The 25,677-nt window shown below is 47.4% G+C and overlaps 3 protein-coding genes across 3 annotated transcripts; 2 read left to right on the plus strand and 1 right to left on the minus strand.

The window, feature by feature from the left end:
- The first annotated feature begins 423 nt into the window (after positions 1–423).
- capn2b (calpain 2, (m/II) large subunit b) lies at positions 424–8,187 on the plus strand. Its single transcript, XM_029154050.3, has 21 exons — positions 424–737; positions 1,194–1,263; positions 2,356–2,474; positions 2,672–2,805; positions 2,887–3,055; positions 3,132–3,215; positions 3,302–3,387; positions 3,460–3,525; positions 3,598–3,758; positions 4,863–5,032; positions 5,119–5,130; positions 5,225–5,436; positions 5,516–5,552; positions 6,011–6,076; positions 6,201–6,258; positions 6,339–6,403; positions 6,718–6,786; positions 6,864–6,942; positions 7,639–7,755; positions 7,891–7,949; positions 8,027–8,187. The coding sequence occupies exons 1-21, from the start codon at positions 501–503 to the stop codon at positions 8,048–8,050; spliced, it is 2,094 nt and encodes a 697-aa protein (XP_029009883.1). The 5' UTR covers positions 424–500; the 3' UTR covers positions 8,051–8,187.
- A 476-nt stretch (positions 8,188–8,663) lies between these two features.
- LOC114857480 (calpain-1 catalytic subunit-like) lies at positions 8,664–23,185 on the plus strand. Its single transcript, XM_029154004.3, is given in 24 exon segments — positions 8,664–8,782; positions 9,560–9,589; positions 9,742–9,982; positions 10,105–10,174; positions 15,189–15,307; positions 15,496–15,629; positions 15,740–15,908; positions 16,123–16,206; positions 16,288–16,373; positions 16,463–16,537; positions 16,614–16,774; positions 16,964–17,017; positions 17,020–17,132; positions 19,684–19,695; positions 19,768–19,979; positions 20,060–20,099; positions 20,467–20,532; positions 20,705–20,762; positions 21,012–21,076; positions 21,380–21,448; positions 21,567–21,645; positions 21,734–21,847; positions 21,938–21,996; positions 22,085–23,185. Coding segments are annotated over 24 exon segments (2,217 nt in total). The 5' UTR covers positions 8,664–8,702; the 3' UTR covers positions 22,112–23,185.
- Positions 23,186–23,196: 11 nt separating this feature from the next.
- mrps28 (mitochondrial ribosomal protein S28) lies at positions 23,197–23,923 on the minus strand. Its single transcript, XM_029154803.2, has one exon. It carries the CDS (start codon positions 23,881–23,883, stop codon positions 23,332–23,334), a length of 552 nt encoding a protein of 183 aa, XP_029010636.1. The 5' UTR covers positions 23,884–23,923; the 3' UTR covers positions 23,197–23,331.
- Positions 23,924–25,677: the final 1,754 nt, after the last annotated feature.

The raw sequence follows: 25,677 nt of genomic DNA on the forward strand, positions 1-25,677 counted from the left end.
AGACCAGGTGACATTCGGGTTCAGCAGGATCATAGATGTGCACTTTAAGTACTTTGGAGCCGGTCCGACCCGTTGTTGGTCTTTTTTCAAAGACTCGGAGAAGCTTTGTTTTGATCCAGCACCTGCGGGCGGATGACTGACAGCTTTGCTCTCCTCCTCTGGTTCCCAATCCAGTAGAACCAGTTCCAAGGACTCACACCTCATAGACGCGCAAACGCGCTATGACGTCACAGGAAAAGTTTTTCGTGATAGTTACGCCGAACCGAAGCGCAAATGTGACAAAATGATCTAAGTCTGTTGGTCCACATGCCGAGCCCCAGTTTAGCCCAAACCAGGGACTCTATGAACCGGGACTTCGCTCCCGTTTCCTGGTTCCAGGCCCAGATGAACGGACCTGGCTCCTCCTCTGCAGGGCGGAGGTCTAGAAAGAAACCAGTTCAGGAGCGTCTGACTCGTCACTTCTTTTCTCGTCTCTGCGGATCTTCGTCGTGCGCCGAACAATGTCTGGGGTTGCGTCCACTCTGGCCAAGAAGCGGGCCCTGGCTGCGGGTTTCGGCTCCAACGCCAACGCGCTTCCGTACCTGAACCAGGACTTCGACTCTCTGCGGGCTCAGTGCTGCTCCGCCGGACGGCTCTTCTGCGACCCGACCTTCCCCGCCGAGCCCGAGTCTCTGGGCTTCAAGGAGCTTGGTCGGAACTCCCCCAAGACCCGGGGAGTCGTGTGGAAGAGGCCCACGGTAAGGACCTGGGCCGGTCCCGGTTCTGGACTGGGCCGGAGGGGAGGGAGGGGTGTCTGTGCTTGTGGTGGCAGATCACCTGAGGGGACTCATACCTGAGCGGCCCCTCCCTGACACAAACCAGACTGGGTAAAGCGAGTACGAGTACACGAAGTACTGCGAACCTAATGCAAGAAACAGCAGCTGTTATGTGCAGCTCAGCCACAGTAAAGTACTGGCACTATAGTGGTACTGGTGTGTACTTTTACTCTAGCACACAGGTGACTCACTCCACGCTCAGTACTGCAGCTGGAACTCTGGTTCATGTAGTACAGGTGGTAATGAATGCTGTGTGCACAGCTTTGTAGTAGCATACTGTATGTATAGTACTGCACTGAACCGCGGCTCCAGACAAGGGGCAGGTTGTGTGGTAGTCAGTGAAAGCAATGTCTGCTCTTTGCTCTTTGTCGTCCACAGGAGCTGGTTTCCAACCCTGAGTTTATTATTGGGGGGGCTACCAGAACCGACATCTGCCAGGGAGCTCTGGGTGAGTGTTTCCTGATGGGCCTTGAATGCATCACAGGACTGCTGCCTGTGCACACACCAGTAGATGGGTCCCTGAACACATCGTGAGGTTTGCCGTGTGGAGGAAACACAGGCTCTGTCTCAGGCTGTGAAGTCTGGGTTTTGATCTCAGGCTTATGGGACAAATCCAGAGAATCGCACGTGTTCTGCAGAACCGCTGCTGCTTTAACATGTGCAAAAGTCCAGTAAGGATTAGATCAGATGGTGGGTTCTGGTCCCATGCTGAAGCTGTAGTAGCAGGCCTGCCAGCTATTGTTAGAGGGTGAGTCTGGGACCGGATCATCAGAGGGGGTGTAGTCGCAGTCTGAGCCCTCAGCCAATCAGGACACACCCGCCGGTGCTGTGGTGGGTGAGTCACGGCGTGTCGTGCCTGCTTCCAACCACAGCGGCCTGTTGTTGTGTAACAAACAAGTTTCTGTTGCATGTTCCAACAGTTTGTTGGTTGGAGCTTCTTCAGTCCAGAGTGAGACCTCCTGCTTACCTGGACCCATCTGTGTCGCATTAAATAAGCAGGGAGAGGCTGATCTGCCATCCAGTTGCTCCTAAAGGACCTAGACTGTGGAACCTTCTCCCCCCTGACCTCAAATCTTTAAGAAAGGATTAGAACAGGGTGTTGGAGTCAGGACAGATTTGTTGACACAATCCTCTTAATGTATAAAATGTTTCATACTGTTTACACTGTTCTTAATGTATAGTTAATTAATCATTAATCGTTTTGTGTTCTTTTCAAACTATGGACTGGTGTTGAGATTTTGGACATGTGCTAATACACTTAAGCAAAACATCTGGTTGTCCAATGTATATGTGATGTCCATATTAAATTGGACATGGAGCCGTTCTGGACCTCGGGCCACAGTCCGGCTGCTCAGGTGTGTTCAGTCAGTCAGCAGCTGGACCAAGGTGATCAGCAGGGAAAGCCCACCTGCTTCAGAGTCAGCTGGTGTCAAAGGCCCGGTTCAGATGAACTTTGTGCGGCTTCTGCTCAGTGTCAGAACCAACGGAATCTGTGTGTTTACTGGGATGCTTCATCCTGCTGCTGGTTCTGTGTCTCCAGGTGACTGCTGGCTGCTGGCGGCCATCGCCTCCTTGACCCTGAACGAATATGTGATGGCCAGAGTGGTTCCCACCAACCAGAGCTTCAGTAGCAACTACTGCGGCCTCTTCCACTTCCAGGTAGGACGGGGGAGGGGGGTTCTCCACACAGTATCAGCTCTGACTCCAGAACGATCGGGTGACCTGGTAACAGAGATACGTACGGAGCTGACAGCCCGCTACTGGTTCCAGACATCGGTTCTGATAAGTTCACGGTTGAACGTGATGAGTTGATCATGATCATCCGGTCCACGCTCCACCTCACCTCTTCCCTGCAGTTCTGGCAGTTCGGGGAGTGGGTGGACGTGGTGATCGACGACCGGCTGCCGGTGAAGGACGGGAAGCTGCTGTTCGTCCACTCGGCCGAGGGGAGGGAGTTCTGGAGCTCGCTGATGGAGAAGGCCTACGCCAAGTAAGACGGGCCTGTCACGCGGATCGGATCGGATCGGATCGGGGCGCCGTGGGCTCATGCTGTGTTGTCTGTGCACCGCAGGCTGAACGGCTCCTATGAGGCGCTGTCCGGCGGCTCCACCAGTGAAGGCTTCGAAGATTTCACCGGCGGCATCACAGAGAGCTACGACCTTCAGCGGCCGCCGTCCAACCTCTACTACATCATCAAGAAGGCGCTAGACGCCGGAGCGCTGCTGGGCTGCTCCATCGACGTGAGTCCGCAGCGGCGCCAGGTCTGCTTTGAGTCCATGCAGTGTTTCTAAACAGCGCCAATCCGTCTGTGTGCAGATCACCAGCGCCGCCGACTCGGAGGCCATCACGCATCAGAAGCTGGTCAAAGGCCACGCCTACTCGCTGACGGGCGCCACAGAGGTACCGGCAACACGAGACGTGAATGAAGGCCCATGTCACAGACGGGCCAAGCCAACGCCAACGCCAACGCCTGCGTTTTGTTGTAGGTGAACTACCGGGGCCGACCCGAGAAGCTGGTGAGGATGAGGAACCCCTGGGGTCAGGTGGAGTGGACGGGGGCCTGGAGCGATGGGTGAGCTGGCAGCAGACGCCGGTCCCGGTTTGGTCCAGGGTTCTTAGGTTTGATCTGAACTTTCTCCATCAGGTCGTCCGAGTGGAACTACGTCCAGGGAGAGAGCCCCCATCAGAGCGCGGATGACGGAGAGTTCTGGTACCTCCGCTGGCTGGATCCTTAGCATGGTGCTGCTAGATGAGGCTCACGCTTCTCTGTCCTACGTTGCAGGATGTCCTTCACTGACTTCTGCCGTAACTACTCCCGTGTGGAGGTGTGCACTCTGACCCCTGACGCCATCGAGGACGAGACGTGCCATCCCTGGTGCGTCACCAAGTTTGACGGCACCTGGAGGAAAGGGTCCACAGCAGGAGGCTGCAGGAACAACGCCTGTTAGTACTGGTCACTTGTGGGGCCCTTTGGCTGGGCCCCACAACTCTAAAGGCCTTTTTGAGGGTCGAGATGTGATTTTAGGGCTCAGGTTAGAATTGAGGTTTGGTTGTGATTAGGGCAAAGGTAAGACGTCTGCGTTTTTTGTGATGGTTAGAGTGAGGGGCTAAGGAGGCATTATGTCAATGGTGGGGCCCCACTTATATAGCACCGCAAGGCTGTTTGTGCGTGTGTGCGTACGTGTGTGTGCAGGTGCGCGCGTGTGTGTGTGTGCAAGCGCGTGTGTGTGTGTGTGTGTGCGTGCATGCATGCGTGTGTGTGCAATTGTGTGTGCGTACGTGCGTGCATGTATGCGTGCATGTGTGTGTTTGTGTGTGTGTGCGTGTGTGTACATGTGTGTGTATGCGTGTGTGTGTGCGCGCGTGTGTGTGTGTGCGTGTGTGTGTGTGCATGCGTGTGTGTGCAATTGTGTGTGCGTACGTGCGTGCATGTATGCGTGCATGTGTGTGTTTGTGTGTGTGTGCGTGTGTGTACATGTGTGTGTATGCGTGTGTGTGTGCGCACGTGTGTGTGTGTGCATGCGTGTATGTGTGCGTGTGTGTGTGTGTGAGTGTGAGTGTGTGCATGCGTGTGTGAGTGTGTGTGTGTGTGTGTGTGTGTGTGTGTGTGTGAGTGTGTGTGCATGCGTGTGTGTGTGTGTGTGTGTGTGTGTGTGTGTGTGTGTGTGTGTGTGTGAGTGTGTGCATGCGTGTGTGTGTGTGTGTGTGTGTGTGTGTGTGTGTGTGTGTGTGTGTGTGAGTGTGTGCATGCGTGTGTGTGTGTGTGTGTGTGTGCGTGTGTGTGTGTGTGAGTGTGAGTGTGTGCATGCGTGTGTGAGTGTGTGTGTGTGTGTGTGTGTGTGTGTGAGTGTGTGCATGTGTGTGTGTGTGTGTGTGTGTGTGTGTGTGTGTGTGTGTGTGTGTGTGTGTGTGTGTGTGTGTGTGTGTGTGTGTGTGTGTGTGTGTGTGTGTGTGAGTGTGTGCATGCGTGTGTGTGTGTGTGTGTGTGTGTGTGTCTAGCTCCGGTCTCTCCGGGAACCTTGAGAGCAGAGCTGTGTTTCTGTGCAGACACCTTCCACATGAATCCTCAGTTCGTGATCAAGCTGGACGAGGAGGACGATGAGCACCATGACGGCCAGACCGGCTGCAGCTTCGTGGTTGGCCTGATCCAGAAGAATCGCAGGAAGCTGCGCAAGCAGGGCGAGGACATGAACACAATCGGGTTCGCCATCTATGAGGTGAGGAGCTCAAACGGAGCGTCTCACATGGTTTCATCCTCTAATTCACTTCTCACAGTAACATTTGTCTTCTCTCTTTGTTACAGCTTCCGTCGCAGGTGAGCACTCGACCTGTGGCAGCAGGTCAAAGGTCAAACACATGCGTGAGGAGGAGGCAATGAGGTCATAATTGCTCCTGCTCCCACCCCTCAGTTCCACGGGCAGAGGGACGTGCATCTTCCGAGGGACTTCTTCTTGACACACGCTCAGAAGGCCCGGTCCGAAACCTTCATCAACTTGCGTGAGGTCAGCAACCGCTTCAAACTGTCCCCCGGGGAGTACATGATCGTCCCCTCCACCTTCGAACCCGACATCAACGGAGACTTCTGCATCCGGGTGTTCTCTGAGAAGCAGCAGGAGACCCAGTACGTGACGGCCCGGTCCAGGTTTGCTGTGGTTCTGTGTATGTGACTAATCAGTGTGTTTGATTCTGTTCCCTGTCAGACACTGTGAGGACCCAGTTCACGCTGAACTCGCTGACGTAAGTACTGCAGCTGTGAGGTGTGTTATTAAGGACGAACCGGGTCAACAGAGGCTAAGCAGGATGCTCGGTCCGAACCTCTACCGAGGCCACATTGCCTGTGTTTTAGTCAGGTTTGCGTTTGAGGAAGAGTGAACCGGTTGGTTCCTGCTGTGTTGTTTATTACTGGGACAGCACACCTGTTGTTCTGTACAGACAGGTCACGGGGGTTTATGAGCTGCAGCAGTTAGGGCGTGTCTGACTGAGGGCGTCGGCACCAAACGGATCAGCACTAATGCCTTTACTGAGGCTCTGCCGTAGTCACTGACGCTCATGGTTTGATCCGGTTGCAGATTTCCTCCTGCAGTGTTTGCTGCACATTTCACAGTAAAGTTTACTACAGACATTGCGTGTTTTTCAAGCCGGTTGAACTTGTGTCCTGTGGTTTGAACTCAGACTTCAATCTCTTGACTGTTCAGGAGGACGTGTCCGACTCAGAGGTGGACTCAGGATTCAGAAGCCTCTTCATGAAACTCGCCGGAGATGTAAGTTTGTCATTTTCTTTTTCAGCCCGATGATGTTCAGGTCCATATGGACCCAGACCAGCGGGTCCAGGTGAATAGACAGTGAATCCGTGGCTCTGATTGGATCGCTCTCGCTGTGTTTTAGGACATGGAGATCTCTGCCACGGAGCTGAAGACCATCATGAACCGAATCATCGCTAAGCGTGAGTTTGTCTGAGGATGCAGCTCTTTTGACCTGAACAGGATCCCCTGCAGGTTTTACATTCTGTGAATTTTTCTACAGGAACCGACATCAAAACCAACGGCTTCAGTTTAGACACGTGCATGACAATGGTCCACCTGATGGACGTATCCTTTAGCTCTTTGTGGTCGAGCTCCCTGATGCTGTTAAATCACAAGCAGATCAGAGCAACACAGCAGCAAAGTCACACACTTTTCATGTTTCACAGCAACAAATTTTACAGTTTCCCAAAAACTTGCTTCTGTGACTAAAAATGTTTTTGAGCCTTGCAAGGTGACGGAGGCTGAGTTGGTAAAAAAGCAAAGCCTCTGAATCAAGCAGCTTAAACGTTAAGTAGATCCGTCCTCGCTGGTAGAAGGTCGGTCTCAAGGCTGTGATGCACCTTCTCAACTGCCCTGACTGAACTTTAACTCGCTAGCAGAAATCGGGAGACGGGAAGCTGGGCATCGGGGAGTTTGCTACACTGTGGAAGAAGGTCCAGAGATACCTGGTGAGATGTCAGCTGCAAATCAAACGTGTCGTGAGTTACCTCATGGCTTTTACTAATGTCTTTACGCATGTCTGCAGAACATCTACAAAAAGAACGACCTCGACAACTCGGGCACGATGAGCAGTCCAGAGTTGAGACTGGCCTTGAAGGACGCCGGTCAGTTTTTCTTCCTCTTTCTGCTGTGTAGGAATGTCCTCTGACCCCTCACTGCTGGACAATGGAAACGGATCCTGTGTGTAACCTGGATCTGGGCTGCGCTCACCTTTTCCTCTGTTGACCTTAATCCTCGGAGTCTTTGGTTTCAGTGTCACTGCGTCAGGACGGTCCTTCGTCTGAGCCTGTAGCAGTGGGAGTGTCCCATCAGGGGTGCAGACGTGGGTCTCCTCTCACTGCTGGGTTCAGAACCTTTGGTGCTGGGCTCAGTCCGCTGTTCCTGCTCACTAACATCTCCTCTTTGTGCTTCAGTGTTTCTCTCTGCTGGAATGATGGTGTTTGTGTTTCTCTGTGCTGCTGTCTAGAGTCGTCTGCTTTACTGTCAGTAAGCTGATGATGATGGTGGTGCTGCGCCCCCTGCTGGATAAACCATGGGTCCGGTAGCAGCAGCGCTAGCGTTCGTACACTTTGGCACATAAGTGGCCCGTTTTTTACAGTGCAGTGGTTTAAGAACCCAGTAAAATGGTTCTAGAAGCAGATTTAAGCGTTGTTGTTGTTGTTGTTGTTGTTGTTGTTGTTGTTGTTGTTGTTGTTGTTGTTGTTGTTGTTGTTGTTGTTGTTGTTGTTGTTGTTGATGATGGGGCCCAGGAGCATAATGTCAGAAATAATAACTCAATGACTCCACATGTCCTCCTCCAGGTTTCAGTCTCAATAACGCCCTTCACCAGCTGCTGGTGGCCCGGTTCGCTGACCCGGAACTGACTGTCGAGTTGGATGACTTTGTGGTCTGTTTGATTAAGCTGGAGATGATGTTCAGTAAGTAAAGGTTTAGTAAACAATGTGATTGGTTTAGTGTAGTGGAGCTGTCTGTGGATGAGCATCCAGCCCCTGGTCAGAGTTGGCCCAATTCAGGTTAATCTGAATCTGACCCTGATCCGTCTTCCTCCTCAGGGATCTTCAAGCAGCTCGACCCTCACAACACCGGCTCAATCGAGCTCACGTTCATGCAGGTGAGAGCTGAATCTGTGGTCAGAGGCTGACTGTGAACGGGTCCAGACGTTGACATGTTTTCTCTGTCTGTTTGCAGTGGATTCATTTCACCATGCTCTGAGCCGAGGCTTCCTGTGCATCTGCAGCATCATATCCCTGTTTACGGTTCTGGTTTCTTCTGATCTTTAAAGTGTTTCTGTTTTGTTCTACTTGCTTGAATGAGGGTTAATATAAAGTCAATAAATATATTTACACCAACGTCTCCTGCTTCAGCTGTTACTTCATACCCTCAGACGGTGATTCACACCTGATGATGTTACATTTCCCTGTTACACAGGTAGGTTCCACTGTAAAGTACCGTGGCCGGGTTCACTGGTTCGGGCCGGTCTAGTCTAGGGAAACCAGTAACTACAATCACTGACTGGATACTGAGTGATCACTAAGTGAATTTAACAATTAATTAGAAACAGGATGTTGTTGACACCACAAAGTCTCAACATAGGTGGAACATTTCCAGGAAAAGAAAAGTAAATTCTGATGATGTTGATGCTGAACGACCTGATGTTTCTGTATAAATGTGATATAATTCAGAATAATTTATTTCTAGTTTACAACAAAAGTCATGTCAGAGCTCTTTACAAAGTAGGTTTAAGAAGAAACAGAAAAAGCCGTCACAAATCATTTATGAGCATGAGGAGAAACAACCTCTAGCAGAACGAGGCTCCGATTCGGCATCAGCGAGCCCCGCCCCTCCCGCCGGGCGGGGCTCGCTGATGCAGCGGAGCATCCACAGCAGAGTCCGGAGCATCCGCTGCACACATAGTTTCCAGATCTGTGGACCAAGTCACGCCCGGTGAGTGTTCTTCTCCGAATTGATCTGTGTATAGTGGGTCTGCAGGACCATTCCTGTGTGTGGTCCAGAGCTTTAGAAACTGCGGTGGTTACGTCATTGTGTTTTAGCCAATCAGAGTTGCAGCGTCTTTTCGCCATTTATCCTTTGTTGTAAACATGACGTGCTGGGACCGGGTCGGTTGAGCTTAGCTCATGATGTAAACAGGTACCCCGGTCTCTTTGGAACGGGCTGAACTTTTAACTAAGGTCTCAGATTCCAGAATCAGAACCGCCGGTCTTGGCGAAGCCTGGTTCGTGTCTGTTGTTCTGATGTGAAGTGAGTTTTCAGTGTTTGTGTCACTGTAAGAACAATAGAAATAATCAGTTTGGATCCAGTCAGAAGCAGCCAAAGTCCAGAGTGATGATTCAGCTCAATGCGCCTCACTGAGCCCATCTGAGGATGGAGCCAGAACCAGCTGGACTGTTCCAGAGTCCATTTGACTGTGTATCCAACACTACTTGTAAAATTATGCTTCGATACTGATCAAAACTAACAACCAGGACCCGGTTTAATGGTAAAGTAGATTAATGAGTTTACTAGGCTCTAAAATGAGCCCACCACCATCATCAACATCATCGTCATCAGATGATGACACACAGTTTTTAATAAAGTGTTGAATCCTGTTTTTGTTCTGACCCAATCCAAACAACCACAGATTAGCAGAACCACTGCTAATGAACTGGTTTGGTTAATGTGCTGCAATAATATCTATTAGTTACCAGTTTTCTGTCTCCTCAGCTTCCAGCCGGACCAGAGGACAGAGCTCAGGTAGAACACCTGCATGTTCATTATTCCTCTATGGAACCAGTGGATGATCTGAGAAACCATTTGTTACAGCAGCTAAAGTGTAGAAACAGTAACTTGAACACATGCAGTGGTTCGGACCGATGCTTTGATTCTGCTTTTCTCTTGTGGGGCAGAATGTTTGTAGGTGTGTCAGGTCGGATCCAGAAGGATCGGGAGCGAGCTGAAGGTCTTGGCTCTGTGCAGCAGGCCGTACGGTACCTGAACCAGGACTTTCAGGCCCTGCAGGAGGAGTGTCTGCAGGATGGATCCTTGTTCCAGGACCCAATGTTCCCTGCAGAGCCGTCGTCTCTGGGCTTTAAGGAGCTCGGACCCTTTACCACCAAAACCAAAGGAGTGGAGTGGAAACGGCCGACAGTAAGAACAGAACTGTTCTAGTGTAGAACCTATTTAATGACATTTAATAACAACACAATATCAACAATAAAAATGAGCCACTCAGATTTGATGCGACAGAGGTCTGTGATTGGCTGTTTCAGGAGCTGACAGCAGAGCCTCAGTTCATCGTGGGCGGAGCCACCAGGACCGATGTTTGTCAGGGAGCGCTAGGTGAGTGATTCACTGGCAGCAGGTGAGTGGGAGCAACTCATCCTCACTACCCTCAAACACCATCCTAACCCACCACTGCTGCAAGGCACTAGGACCTCCATACTAAAATATATGTAGTATGAACTAACATTGTCATGTGTGAGCTGGGTTAAACAGTGACAAGTAATAGATTACCAGCACATTTTATTTACCGCTTTTACAACCCTCTCGTAACCACACCCCATGTCGTAAAACTCGCTTCCTCCTAGCCCTTCACAACAAAAGTGTACATAAAACAGAACTACACCACATCCCCCTTTTTATAAAAGAACACTTTTGACCAGAATTGACCCGTAACCCTGCATGCAGAATTTAACATGAACTTCCAATCTTTCAATATTTCAAGAACACTATTACTCTTCAAGCATTTACAGCAAGGCATTTTCATTGCTTTATGCTTACAAATCCAGTCTTTGAGCTTTAATCACCAAATGCCCAAACCTAGTTCTGGCCAGACCAGGTGTATATGACTTTGAATGATCTGGAGGTACCAGAGTGTTCCCTGCTGGTCTGACAGCTGTTTGTGTCTGAGGTGATGTTTCAAAGGCACAAAATGACGTTGGTTTCTCCTAATGGTACCTGAAGGGCTCTCCATCATGTATGAGCGAGGTGTGGAGTGAGAAGAAACCACTGTTCCTTTAGACTTGGTGACTGAAATCCAAATTGACTGACCTGCTGGGATTATTTGACCTAAGCCTGCACGCGGTGTCTCCTGTTGAACACGACACTGTCTTTCACCTTTCTCTCTTTTTCCCGAGACATCACCGTAGCGCTGTCTGGAAGATTTGGAGTGAGCAGTGAGGGAAGTCGGGGTACAGGCGAGTGAATCCCATGCCCATTAGAAGTTGGACAGGGCTATATCCATTTGGCAGTGGAGTTGCCCTATATTCCAAAAGAGCAAAATATGGATCTTGAGCTTTCTTTAGTAGTCTTTTCACAGTCTGGACATGATGTTCCACTTCTCCATTACTTTGAGCATACTTAGGACTGCTTGTGGTATGTCTGAATCCATTGGATGCTGCAAAGTCAGCGAACTGTTGAACTGAGGACTGTGGTCCATTGTCGCTTTAGACCTGTTCTGAAAGCCATGTCTGGAGAAAATGGGTTTAAGGTGTACAGGCACCTCCTCTGACCTTGTGGGGATCAGCTTGTCTATCTCCACAAACCTTGAGTAGTAGTCTACCACAAGTAAGTAACTGCTGTTATTGAGGGTGATTAAATCTGCACCTACTCTCTGCCAAGGTCTCTCTGGAAGCTCACTAGGCAGTAAAGGTTCTACAGGATTACCACGCACTTTAATGCATGAGTCTCAGTCTCTTACAGTCTCTCACTAGTTCGTTTATCTGGGTACTTATCCCTGGCCACCATACTGTCTCTCTAGCTCTCTCTTCACATCTGGACATTCCTTGACCCTCGTGTAAAGCAGTCAGTACGGCATTACGCATTAAAGTGGGGATAACTAGCCTGGACCCTTTTAACAGCAGGGTATCATGTACTGTCTGTGAATTTCTTTCCAGCCAGTATGGTTTGATGGGACCTGCGAGATGGCAGTATCCAGGCCACCCCTTCTGGCAAAATGACATGACCTCTGAACAAACATTGTCCATTTTCAGCTGTTCTTTCAGTTGTGATGTAAGTTGAACTGGCAGGCATGTTATTTATTATTTCATTCACATAAATGTTTGTATCTTCCAATAGGTCATCTGTGACTTTTGGATTGGGGTTTTGGCTGACAGGTGACCGGAGTGTCCACAGAGAGCAAAGCTTTTCCGGAGTGTCGTGGATGGTGTAAATGTAGCTCATGAGCCTGAGTCGAAATCTCTGGATCCTGGGTGGGACTTCTGTCAGAACCTGGTGACCTAGCAGGCTAACAAGTGGCTTGTGAGCAGTCTCTAAGGAGAAATGTCTCCAGATGGAAGTCTCAAAACCTCTCGCATCCCAACGTTAATCCTAGCGCCTCCTTATCCACCTGTGCATACCTCTGTTCAGTCTGTGTCAAAGAGCGCGATGCGTATGCTACAGGCCTTCACTGTTCTCCTTCTTTCTGGAAAAGAACTGCACCAAGTCCATACGATGACACATTAGCAGACAGTTTCAGCTCTTCATTGGGGTCGTACAGTGTCAGCACTGGCGTCAAAGTAAGATCTTTCTTCAGCTGATCGAATGCTTTTTTTGAGTGTAATCCCAAACCCACCGTTTTTTCTTTGACAGGAGATCTCTCATTGGTTTGTCTTTATCTGCCAGTCCCAGCATAAATTTTCCCAGCTGATTGACCATCCCCAGGAAGCTTCGAACTTCACTTATGTTTGATGGTCCTTTTATTTCATTAACTGCTTTTATCTTTTCTGGGTCCGGCTGCACTTCCTCTAAAGACAGAATGTGACCCGGGAACTTCACCTCCTACTTGTTTAGTTCACACTTCTCCATGTTGAGTGTGACGCGTGCTTCTTGGAGCTTGTGTAGCATGGTGTGGAGTCTGATGTCATGCTGGAGTTGATTTTCTCCCCATATGAGAATTTTGTCCATGTGACAAACCACCCCTGGTAGTCCGTTAAGAATCAATGACATCCTTCGCTGGAAGTGCTCAGGGGCTGAGGCTATCCCAAAAGGCAATCTGCTAAACTGGAAATGGTCCATATGGAGTGAATGTCGTGTAACATGCTGACTCTTGGCACAATGGAATCTGCCAAAACCCTCTGTTTGCATCCAATTTGCTGAAAACTTTGGCACCTACTAGTGATCCAAGTGTCTTCTCCACAGATGGCAGGATATATTTTTCTCTGCACAATCCTTCATTAAGGCGAACAGGTCAACACAGATAAACTGAACCATTCTTTGATGGCACTGGCACCATACCATACAACACCACTCAGTTGGCTCCTCCCCTTTGGAGTTGACTTTCATGTTCTCCATCCGTTCCAGCTCTTCCTTCACTTTCCCTAATAATAGGATGGGGACCCGCCTTGGTGTAGACAGGGAGAAAGGAACTACATCTGGTTTTAGTTTAATGGAGTACGGCTGTCGTACTCCATTAGCCATGATATAGCTTTGGGTAGGTCTCTTTCATCTCCTTCTTATCTATGTCATCTATTCGAGACACAATTTAAGCTTAATGCTAGCTAGCCTGCTCAGCAAAGCTATGTGTAAATCTTTTATCACATATAAAGTCTCTTGGATTTTTTGCTCTCCTATGCACAAGGTTTCTCTGTACATCCCTACAGCAGGAAGCTGCGCTCCACCTGGACCAAACAATGGTCTGATTTACCTAGCTAGCTATGGAGTAATAAGTCTGAGCTTGAATGACAGAAACATCTGCCCCGTGTCTATCTTGAATCTGACTTTATGATTTCTGATGTTCAGGTCTGCGTACCAAGGGTCTGAACCTCCACCTATAGAACCGAGGAACAGGGGCATCTCACCAGTGTTGTCAGTCTCCACAACATTTGACTTGCCTACTTTGCTGTAATGTCTATTTTTCCTGCACGTGTGACAAATCATATCTCTTGCTGGGCACTGACCTTTCCCATGTCCCGGGGATTTTCCACATCTATAGCATGATTGCGGCTCATGCCATGTCTTTGGCCTTGCAGCTGTGTTTTTGAACTGATTTAGGGACTTGTGTATGGGCTGTTTTTGTTTCTTGCTCTTTACTGCCACAGCATCAATGTCTCAAACTATTTTCTCCTCTGAGGTCTGTTTGTTGTCTTTCTATCACTTCTGACTGTCTTGCCATGTTTACTGCTTTCTCCAGTGTCAAATCTCTGTCCATTTGCAGTCTCCCCGATAAATAGATTGATTAGATTGGTATCTCTCAGTCCTACCAAAAGATGGTCTCTGATTAGCTCATCATAGAGCATTCCATAACTGCAGTTTTCAGCTAAGGCGTACTGTACAGTGCAGTAACAAAAGAGTCTACAGTTGCATTGGCTTGCTGCACTCTTTGTTTAATACGGGCCCTCTCATATATTGTATTCTTTCTAGGCACAAAATATGTCTCCATTGTTTCTCTTACTGCTAGCTACTGTTGTCTCTGTACCTCAGTCAGAGCTTGCCCTAGTAGTATGTAATCTGCATCATCCCCCATGCAGTAGATCAGCGCGTTTACTTGGTTAGTTTCTGAGCTAAGGTGTAGATTGCTAGCTAGTTGGAATCTTTAAAATCTCCATATCCACTTTTCCAATAGCTGGGGCTTTGTAAAGTCGAAGGGCTCTGGGGGTTGAATGGTAAATGTGGCACCTGGGGGCATATTGCACTACACTACACTGTGTCTTCTTTTTCTTTTTTTATGGCAGTTTGTGTACTACCGCGCATTACTGCCACCTACTGTATCTATACATCTACCCTCTTTCCTAACTTTACAACAATAAATAAATAAATAAATAAAATAATAAATAAATAAATAAATAAATACAATAAAAAAACACCCACTTTCAGTGATCTAACATTCCATTATTCGCTTATCCAGCCCTGTTTCCCCTAGAACCTAAAAACAGCTCTATACCCCGTGTCACTTGAAATGTATTATTATATTCAAATCTAACTTTGCTTGATTTACTCTTAAGGACTCTGTCAACCTTTTCCTTCGAACAATAACGTTTCGCTTTTTTCTTGGGAAACAGCAGCTTGTACAAGGAGCACCTGAAGGCAGCACCCACACACCATTCTGCCTGTGTATTGATTGGTTAACAGCAGCTCCATTAGCAGGAAGCATTAGCAGCGTAATGTTGTGGTGTTAGCTTTTAGCTTAGCATTAGCATGTCCCCAAGGACTTTCAGGCTTTAGCAGAATGTTCAGTGAGCACTTTAACAAACATTTACTGCTCTTCATCATCATCTTCACCACCCCGTTATAATTATGAAACATAACTCAGACTAATAAGCAGCTCAGGGCTTCAACAGCCTCTGCTCTGTACCTGGTGTATTTCAACCAGAACCAGTTTCCCTGTGGATCTGAATCTGCTGTGCTGGTTTTGCAGGAGACTGTTGGCTGCTCGCTGCTATTGGTTCTCTGACTCTGAACGAACGACTGCTCCATCGAGTGGTTCCTCACGGTCAGAGCTTCACCCACCAATACGCTGGCATCTTCCACTTCCAGGTGAGACTGTACCTGCCAACACAAGGCAGAGGCCACACCCACTCCTCTAATAAATGATACACAAGCATCAGAAAAATACCACTAGGCTTTGGTTCTAATTGGACTGGTAAGTACCAGACCAGTACCTCTGCTCAGACAGATTAAGCTCTGTCCTCTCTGTGAATCTAAAGAATCTTTTGTGTCTGCAGTTCTGGCAGTTCGGAGAGTGGGTGGACGTAGTGATTGATGACCAGCTGCCGGTCAAAGACGGAGAGCTGTTGTTCGTCCACTCGGCTGAAGGCAGCGAGTTCTGGAGTGCTCTGCTGGAGAAGGCCTACGCCAAGTAAGGTCCTGCCAACATGGGTAGCATTTCTGCACAGGGTGGAGGATCAGGTGAATGCTGCTGAACCGCTAACAGTTCCATAATTTCCTCCACGTGTCTTGTGTTTTGAGGCTAAACGGCTCGTACGAGGCCCTGTCCGGCGGCAGCACCACTGAAGGCTTCGAAGATTTTACAGGCGGTGTTTCAGAGATGTACGAGCTGAAGAAAGCTCCCAAAGACCTTTATCGCATCATCATCAAAGCTCTGGAGAGAGGCTCCCTGCTGGGCTGCTCCATTGACGTCAGTCACGGCTAAACATTCCTACATACACTAGCTACTGTGGCTAAGCCAGTTTACCGCAGGCCTGTTTGCCTGTTTGTCATTAGCTGCTGTTTAATGTTGTGTATGTGTGTGTTTGTGTGATCTGTGTGTTATTTCCTATTGGAAACAAGCGCAGCTCAGTCAGCTGCTGCCTGTTAACCAGATGTGAACCTCTTCTGTTCTCTGCCCTCAGATCACCAGCACCTTCGACATGGAGGCTGTGACCTTCAAGAAGCTGGTCAAAGGTCATGCATACTCGGTGACCGGCCTCCAACAGGTTAGCTCAGCTCTGCTACTGTGTGAAACTCCGGATGAGGTTTTTGTGTTGGGTTCTGGAGGTGTGTTTTCTGCTCTGCAGGTGGACTCCCGAGGGCAGCAGGAACGTCTTATCCGGATCAGGAACCCCTGGGGCCAAGTGGAGTGGACCGGAGCCTGGAGTGACAAGTAAGTGCTCTAGATGAGATGAGGCCAACAAATCGTCTTTGTTTGTTCAGCATCAGAACAGGAAACGTTAATAATTTAGCCTGCGTCAGCTCCTCAGAGTGGAACTCCATTGACTCCGCAGAGAAAGATGAGATGCTCTGCAAGATGGAGGATGGAGAGTTCTGGTAGGTTCTGGCTGTGTGGACAGGACTGAGGTTCATTTGAGAGATGCAGAGAGTAAAGGGCGTCTTTCTGTTTCAGGATGAGCTTCCAGGAGTTTCTGCGCCAGTTCTCCAGGTTGGAGATCTGTAATCTGACCCCGGACGCTCTCAGTCAGGACTCCACCAGTTTCTGGTCTACTGTGACATTTGAGGGTGGCTGGAGACGAGGAAGCACTGCCGGAGGGTGCAGGAACCATCCCAGTGAGTATGGTGGGGAACATTAGTCCTGATGACATTTTATTGGCGCTGCAGGTAATAGACAGTTAATGGATTTAATGAGTGTATGGTGAATAATGAATATTATGGGCTGCACACATCTGCAGCTTCCTCAAGGTCTGGACAGCTTCACCATATCCACGTCTGATCTGAGAACTTCCCATCTGTCTACAGACACGTTCTGGATCAACCCTCAGTATAAGATCTGTCTGCTGGAGGAGGACGACGACCCGACGACGGGGAGGCCGCCTGCAGCTTCCTGGTGGCTCTGATGCAGAAGGACCGTCGCCGCTTCCGCCGCCACGGGCAAGACATGCACACGATCGGCTTCGCCATCTACGAGGTCAGAAGTCATCACCATTCTGACCACTGCCGTTACAATATCTCTGACTGCTCACAGGGCACCCACACACAATCTCCATCTAGCTGCAGTCTCCACAAGTGATGTCTGAATACATTCAATTCAATTTTATTTATATAGCGCCAAATCACAACAAGGTTATCTCAAGGCACTTTACAAGGTAAGGTTTAAGATACAGCAAGACTTTAATTACAATGTGGACAGTGGAGAGGAAAAACTCCCTCTCTAACGAGGAAGAAACCTCCAGCAGAACCAGGCTGGATGTGGGCGGCCATCTGCCTCGACTGGTTGGGGTGAGGGGAGAGAGAGAGAGAAAAGAATAGCAACAAATGAGCACAGGCAGGACGGGTGGACTAGAGACTGGACACAGGCAGGATGGTTGAATCTGCAGCTGCCCATCACAGAGTCTGATGATACCTGTAGGTGAGGACAGAGTGGGGGAGAGAGAGCGAGAGCGGGGGAGAAGCACAACTACTGGAGAGAAAAAGACAAGGTTAGTTAAACATGGAACAATGATGGGAAGTTACTGGATAGAAGAGGTAGAAGGTAACAGAGGAGCTCAGTGTATAAATTAAGTCCTCCAGCAGTCTATGTCTATTGCAGCTTAGCTAAGAGATGGTTCCTGTGACTAACAAAAATTGCCAGTGACCTGAACCATCTCTAACTATAAGCTTTATCAAAAAGGAAGGTTTTAAGCCTAATCTTAAAGGTGGAGAGTGTGTCAGCTTCTCGAACCTGAAGAGGGAGCTGGTTCCAGAGGAGAGGAGCTTGGTAGCTAAAAGCTCTGCCCCCTGTTCTACATTTAAACACTCTAGGAACCACAAGTAGCCCAGCACTCTGAGAACGAAGTGTTCTGCTGGGAGCTAAGGAACTATGAGGTCTTTAAGATAAGAAGGAGCTTTATCATTAAGTGCTTTGTAGGTGAGTAGGAGAATTTTAAATTCTATCCTACATTTTACAGGCAGCCAGTGCAGAGAAGCTAATGTAGGAGAAATGTGATCTCTCTTTCTAAGTCCTGTCAGAACTGGGGCTGCAGTATTTTGAATAAGCTGTAGGCTTTTTAAGGAGCTGTTAAGACATCCTATGAGTAAGGAGTTACAGTAGTTCAGCCTAGAGGTAACAAATGCATGGATCAGTTTCTCTGCATCGCTCTGAGAGAGGATGCTTCTGATATTACCTATATTTCTAAGATGAAATAAGGTGGTTCTGGAGATTTGTTTAATGTACAATGTAAAAGAGAGATCCTGGTCAAAGATGGCACCAAGGTTCCTTGCAGTATTATCTGAAACTAATGTTATGTGTGGTGGAAATTTCCCATAAAGAGGCAGATGAGAGAGTTGTCTTTTGTGAGATTTATTATAAAAATAAAGGAAAATAAAAATAATGGGGAAAGCAAATCAAAAGCATGGATGTTGATCGTGCACATGAACAAACCAAAAACCAGCTGGGAGATCAGTGCACACCACAAAGGTGTGATGCAGAGAGCCCACGATCCTCAAGTTGCTTCTGCCTTTTAACCCCTTTGTCCGACTACTGTGTAGCCCAATCAGACTGCATGCACCATCCCATCCCTGTCGCCGTGTGTGGAGATGTTTACATTCTCACATCTGCATCACTGGCGTCTGACTATCAGAGAGGAAGGAGCGCTAAGTCTCAACAGACAGAGAGACACAACTCCCTGGCCTTGGGTTTGGGAGCTAGAGTCTATCAGACAGAGACGACCACCGAACAATCTAGGTGAAATGTCAAATACATACAGTAAGACAAAATGTAAGATATTAATTGCAGAACATAAGTCATAAATCATATAATAACTGCATAGAATAAGGAAGAAACATTTTTTCCCATAACATATGTCATCCAAAGTAACTATCTGACTTAACAGTGTCTCTCTGTGATTTTTAGGGCCAATAATAATAAGAACTTTTCTTTTATCTGAATTTAGTTGAAGGAAGTTTTGGGTCCAGGATTTGATGTCTTTTAAACAACTTTGAATTTTGACTAGTTGATCTGTCTCATTTGGTTCCAAAGACATATATAGATGAGTATCATCTGCATAACAATGAAAATTTATAGAATGCTTCCTAATAATCTGACCTAGAGGAGACATATATACAGTAGGTACTCCATAGCTAATCCTCGTTCATGTGGAGGGTTTGTCATTAACATGAACAAACTGGAATCTGTTGAACAAATAGGATTTAAACCAGCCCAGTGCTGTTCCTTTAATTCCGATGCTATGTTCTAGTCTCTGTAACAGGACAATGACAAAATAGACCATTGTCTGAAGCTAAGAGAAGATCATTAGTGACTCTAACCAGAGCTGTTTCCGTGCTATGATGTTTTCTAAATAGTAGTTTTTTTCAATAAAGGTTTGACCACAGCTACCTTAAAAGCCTGTGGTACACAGTTGTCACGGAGAGTGTTTATTCTACTTCCACTGACTGAGAATAACAGCCATGACTGTATACCCTGGACCTTTCCGGCGCCACTTGGCTCCTGGTGACTGTCCTCTTTTCTTTCCTTCCCACAGATTCCTGAGGAGGTGAGTCATTTCCAGTCCACTCTGGCATAATTCCCTTCAGGTTGTAGTTGATGAGGCTGCTCCGTCTACCAGTACCGGGGCTCTGCCAGTATCCACATGAAGAAGGATTTCTTCCTGCGTCATTCATCCTGCGCACGCTCTGAAACCTTCATCAACCTGAGAGAGGTGAGCGCCAGGCTCCGCCTCCCTCCGGGTGAGTACCTGATCGTCCCTTCGACCTTCGAACCATCCAAAGAGGCCGACTTTGTCCTGAGGGTATTCACTGAGAAACAGACAGAGACCCAGTGAGTGTTCTGGATTTACTCTGGGTATTTATTCAGTCTGAGAAAGTAAAGTGTGTGATAACGTGAGTGAATCTCTGCAGGGAGATGGGTGGCGACGTGGTGGCGAACCTGGAGGATCAGGTAGAGCATGACCTTCCTTTGTTTGTTGATGCATTGATGATAACATGGCGATGTTTTATGTCATTGCTCTATGCACCACATGTGTACAAACAAACATCATGGCGCTAATAGCTCATTGTGTGGACTGGTGGCGCATTCATGGTGAAAGTAAACACAGGCGCTTCTCCACAAAATAAAACTCACCCACAGTCAGGATGAAGCTGCAAACAGCAGAGAAATCAGCTTTCGTTGCCATAGTGACAGACTTAAAATGTATGTTCTGAACCTCTCTGTTTATCTACGTAGATATTTACATCCACATCACTTTTATCTAAACTGATGTTTTTGACCCTTTGACCTCATGTATCTTATCTTATTCATCCGGCAGGAGGAAATCTCCGAGCAGGACATCAATGACTCCTTCAGATCCATGTTCGCTCAACTGTCTGGAGATGTGAGTTCAACTTTCTAAACTGGTTCGGTTTGAGCCTCTTGTGGTTAGAGGGAAGAAGGTGAGGGGGATCTTTACCGTCACCACTCTTGCTTGGAAATGTTTATCACATGTAACACAGTTAGTTTTATCTGCTGAGATGAGTTCATTGAATGTAGATCTCATGTATTGCCAGGACATGGAGATCTCGGTGCAGGAGCTTAGGACCATCCTCAACCGAGTGGTCGCCAAACGTAAGTTCTGTAAGGTCTGGACACACTGAACTTCAAGCCTGAAGAACACGTGGAATTGTGTAATAAATAAACAGGCAACTGGTTCTTCAGTGGAGCTTTGCTACCTATTCCACCTGTTCTCTTTAATGTCACCAGTGTTTGTTCAATGTAAAGAATAAACTCTAGAGTGAGTCTGGGTATTAACCTCTGACTGGAAGTCTCAGTTGGCCAGTGAAACCAGGAGCGGTTTTTTTTCTATGGTGTTTACAGATAGAGATCTACAAACAGATGGCTTCAGTGCAGAGTCCTGCAGAGCCATGATCAGCCTCATGGACGTATCCTTTATCCACTGTCTGTCCAACAGTAGCTGCTCTTGAACAGTAGGGTCAGTTTAGAGGTGTAACGTGGCTTCTGGTCTATGTCTAGGAGTATGCACTTGATTTAGTAGAACACAAAAAGGTTTGCACTTACATGTAGTGCCTTTCTACGCTGCATCATATTCCCACCGAAGGCAGAGCTGCTCCTAACCAGAGGGGCCACTGCTGTCCTGTGATGCGTTGACTGCTCTAACTTCTGCAATGCTTATAAATGTAGCAGAGGTTAGTTTCAGAACGGAACCGACCTTGACTGGAGCTTAGAAAGATGGCAGTGCTCGCCTGGGCCTGGTGGAGTTCCAGATTCTCTGGAACAAGATCAGGAAGTGGTTGGTGAGTCCCTGATCCAATCCTGAGCTGTCTGAAGCAGCAGCTGAGGCTTATGTGTCCTTTAGTGTTTGGACACAGAAACTACCTGCTTACAGATGTCTCCTCTCTGCTTTCCTGGCAGGGAATTTTCCGAGAGTTCGACCTGGACAAGTCAGGCTGTATGAACTCCTACGAGATGCGTCTGGCTCTAGAAAACGGCGGTAAACCATGCTAATGTCAAATGTGACGTACCGCTGACGAACCTGCTTTATGAACCTGCTTAATGAACCTGCTGTGCTCTGTCGTCAGGGTTCACACTCAACAACAAGCTGTATCAGATGCTGATTGCTCGATATGCTGACAACGAGATCATCGACTTTGACAACTTTACCTGCTGCCTGGTCAAACTGGAGTTCATGTTCCGTGCGTACGCTTTCCACCTCTCAACTCTGCGTAGTGAGCTAGTGCTAAAATGCTCAGCTCTTCTTTTGTGGTGCTTGTGCTCTCTTTTAGGGGCCTTCCAGGCTCTGGATAAAGACGCGGCAGGAACCGTGGAGATGAACATTGTTGAGGTATTGAAACTTTCAGCTGGACCTTACTATGACTGAGCAGCCAGCTGTTGAACAGGACTTGAACAGATCTGTGTCTCTGTCTTCTCAGTGGCTCTGTATGTGCATGTGTGGATGAAGAAACCCAGAGAGAGTCCAAAAGAACCAACAGCTGGGTCGCTGACATGGCCCACCCACCGATGCTCTCCTAGTGCAGCTTCCCTCGGTCTGCATCAGTGGATGTGTATGGGGCATCAGTTCTGCCAGAACAGAAAGTAAATCTTGGAGCCTCATGTAGCCATATTTACTATAGTGACTGTATGCATGTGAATATATACTACTACTAACAGTAAGACAGTTAGACACGTAGATGCATTATCATAATGACCATAATTAACTGAATATCACATTGTCGTATTCCAAAAGTGAAGAAAACATATTTATTGTATATTTGTAAACGTATTGATAATACAATAAGTAACTTTAATTCCTACAACACATTCATAAAAGGATTGTTTGAAGCTGTTTGACAACAGCTTAAAATCTAAGTACAGATTTATTTAAATTGTGTCAAACTGATTTTGATAGAATTGCGACCCACGGTAATAGAAATATCTGATTTTACTTAATCTGTTCCGATGTGTTGCCTTTTTCTGCTGATGGGTCATCTCTGGTACATGTTCACTGAAACGTCAGCTTTAGCTTTATTTACCAGCGGCTGCCTTTAGCTCAAACACTGTTTACATGGAGGCGGAGCCGTCTGCCACACGTTCACCACCAGGTGGATGATGCGTTCATGCACAGCCTGCGGCAGCTCCTGCTCCATCTTATTAAAGCAACGTAACCTCTGTGTTTGATTTAACTGAAAGCTGCACCTGCACCACTGAGGTCTGTTCCAAACACATCCTGTGCTCCAGAGTTCTGGCTGAGGGCTAATTAAGGAAAGCGCAACTAACTATGCGCATTGGATGTTTCAATAGGTTTTATTGCGCGTTTTTGCGCTTAAAGGTCCTGAATGTAACAACTAGACGTACACAGAGGCTGTGTTACTAATTACTACATAATTATAAGGCATCTAAAGGAAAGCTTAGTTTTTATCTCCCCACTGTGGGATGATTATAGTTTATCTATCTATCTATCTATCTATCTATCTATCTATCTATCTATCTATCTATCTATCTATCTATCTATCTATCTAATGATTAAAGATTGATGGAACAAAGAGAAGATTACATGATTTTTTATTATTTCAGCATCACTTTTCCAAACAACGTTTAACTTATCGTTAAACTCGGGTTCCGGTTCATTCCCTCAGTCTTGGTTGCGCCGACGCCAGACTTCCTTTACAAACCACAGGTTTTACTGACGGTCCATGTCCCGTCCCTCCAGCGGGCCTAGCAGTACCGCCTGGGCTTCCAGCAACGTCGTGTCTGTGTGGGCTCCCAGGAACCGGGCGGTAAGTTCCAGGTCCTGCAGCCGCAGACGGACCCTGCTTCCCCGCTGCAGCCTCTTTCCGTCCGCCGCCATCGGGCGCGGGCAAACACAGTGGAATTTCCCGCCGAAGTCGATGTACAGGTCGTCCCGGACCACGTGGAAGACCGTCCCGACCACTACCTTGTCTTTGGCCGGTCCCAATTGGATCAGCGGGGACCGGCGCAGCAGCGAAGCGAAGCTTTCCTCTTGGCCAGACACGGAACCTCTCGTTCTGTCCGCGGGGCCTTTCGCCTCCCTCTGGAGCTCCGACTGCAACTCGAAGGCAGCAGCAAAGCCAGATCTGGGCTTTTTCGGAGCGGACTGGTTACTGACGGAACCGCCGCTGGCTTCAGAGCCTGACGGGGTTCTGATATGGCGACAGTAGCTGTGCCGGACTCTAAATCTTAAGCTGGAAAGCACCTTACACAAGGCCGCCATGTTGACCCCCCCTTTGGCATCTTCTTCTTCTTCTTCTTCTTCTTCTTCTTCTTGTTCTTGTTTATTGGTGGTTGGCAAACCGGATAGTGCGTTACTGCCACCTTCTGTCTTGGAGTATGCATTATTTAAAAAAAACGATATATTTTACTCTCAAACCCCGTCTCCACTACAAACCTAAACACCGCTCTGTGCCCTATTTTATCTTTCACCCAACAGCATCTTCTGTCATCAGATCTGTCCCTCTTCTTCCGCCTTTCAGAGCCTGTGTCATCCTGCCTCTTTGATGTGTACTATACAGTGTTTCAGAACATGTTCTACAGTTCTCCGCTCCACCCTCACATCTTCTTCTTTCATGCTTTTCTTTTTTAAACCATGATCGAATCTCAACCTACTAATCCCAGGGATGATCCCTGTCCTTATTCCCACTACATCCTGCTTCTGTTGTATGTTATAATACCATCTTCTCTTACTCCCTTTGTCCCAGTCTTCTTTCCAATTGTCTTTGAACCTCTAGTTTCTCTGTTGTTGTTTCCACCTGTCTGTCCACCCTTACGTGTGCTTGAAGCCAAATAAACTGAACCACCACCCCTACCTTTCTTATCTTGTACAGAGTGCTTAAAATTTCTACCTCCACACCTTGTGTAGCATTTGCTTGCATGTGTCCTATGCAAGCACTAGTCTCACTGGGATGCCCAGCATTTTTCGTTCCTCGAAGGACTACCCAAAGTGAAGTCACGAGACTGACACACTTTAGCTAACATCCTAAATGAGCCGTGAACAGGGGCAGATAGCAAATCTGATTGTTGTATCAGGATCAGACAGGCGCCGTTGCCTGCTTCGGCCAGCACAATTCTTATGTGCTTCTGTGTGTTTCTGTGACAGAGTAGAGGATGCGCCCGCTTGTATTCAATGCATGTAAATGAATCTGCTCAGCCACAGAGCGAGTAAGGCTGCTTCTCTCAAGCGGTGGAATGGGCCACATTGGAGTTCTCACTCTGTCTGCAAAAAAATATTTTATGTTTCACTGTGGAAAAAATCTGACATAAAAGTAAAAAAAGTCCCAGGTTTGTCAAAAGACACCACGGAATCTTGTGTCTTTCAAGATTCACACAATCTTTTAAATCTACTGTTACAGTCTTGGTGGACGGTCATTTTTAACTTGGATGGGCAGATTAGTTCAATGGTGAGACCTAGCTTCTTGCAACTGAGGCAGCTGACTAAAATTAAATCATTTTTATCAATGAAGCAATTTGACACAGCAATCCAGTGGCGTGTGGTGAGGTTCATGGCTGGTAAAGCACAAAGTCCTCTGGAGTCAAATTTTGCAATCATAATAATTTTAAAAGGGTGTATTTTCACTATTTAATTGTCAGAATGTATATTACTGCTGGTCACATTTTTATATTTTATCATCATTCCTATCTCACCAAAAGGGACATATTTGGTCTTGAATGAACATATCCTTTATAGCAGTAAGAGACCTGACCTGTAGCCTCCATGTATTTTTCACAATTCATAGTCATTCTAAAGAATAGAGAGATGTAGATGTTCAATTTTGAGTCTTAGTTGTTTTTAAAACTTTAAATACTGCTTTAATCAGTTTTACAGGTTTGCTCTTCATTAGGATAACATAAAATACTTCACTTAAGGTTCAAATTTACTTCTCAAGCACTTGAATTGTTTTACTTAGTGTCATTCAGTAAGTCTTTTTAGAAAAGTGAAACCCATTTGTGGGGACACCCTGCGTGAAAGGGTGGTAACAGAGCCCCCTTGTGGAAGAGGCGCAGACACGTT

Source organism: Betta splendens, chromosome 1, assembly GCF_900634795.4.
Source record: "Betta splendens chromosome 1, fBetSpl5.4, whole genome shotgun sequence".
In the NCBI taxonomy this organism is placed as follows: Eukaryota; Metazoa; Chordata; class Actinopteri; order Anabantiformes; family Osphronemidae; genus Betta; species Betta splendens.

What these genes read in the sequence shown, in the direction of transcription:
- capn2b (XM_029154050.3), top strand. Translation starts at nt 501, where the DNA reads ATGTCTGGGGTTGCGTCCACTCTGGCCAAGAAGCGGGCCCTGGCTGCG. An exon ending in TCATGAAACTCGCCGGAGAT is followed by an intron (nt 6,077 to 6,200) that starts GTAAGTTTGTCA and finishes GCTGTGTTTTAG; the next exon opens with GACATGGAGATCTCTGCCAC. An exon ending in CAATGGTCCACCTGATGGAC is followed by an intron (nt 6,404 to 6,717) that starts GTATCCTTTAGC and finishes ACTCGCTAGCAG; the next exon opens with AAATCGGGAGACGGGAAGCT.
- mrps28 (XM_029154803.2), bottom strand. Translation starts at nt 23,883, where the DNA reads ATGGCGGCCTTGTGTAAGGTGCTTTCCAGCTTAAGATTTAGAGTCCGG.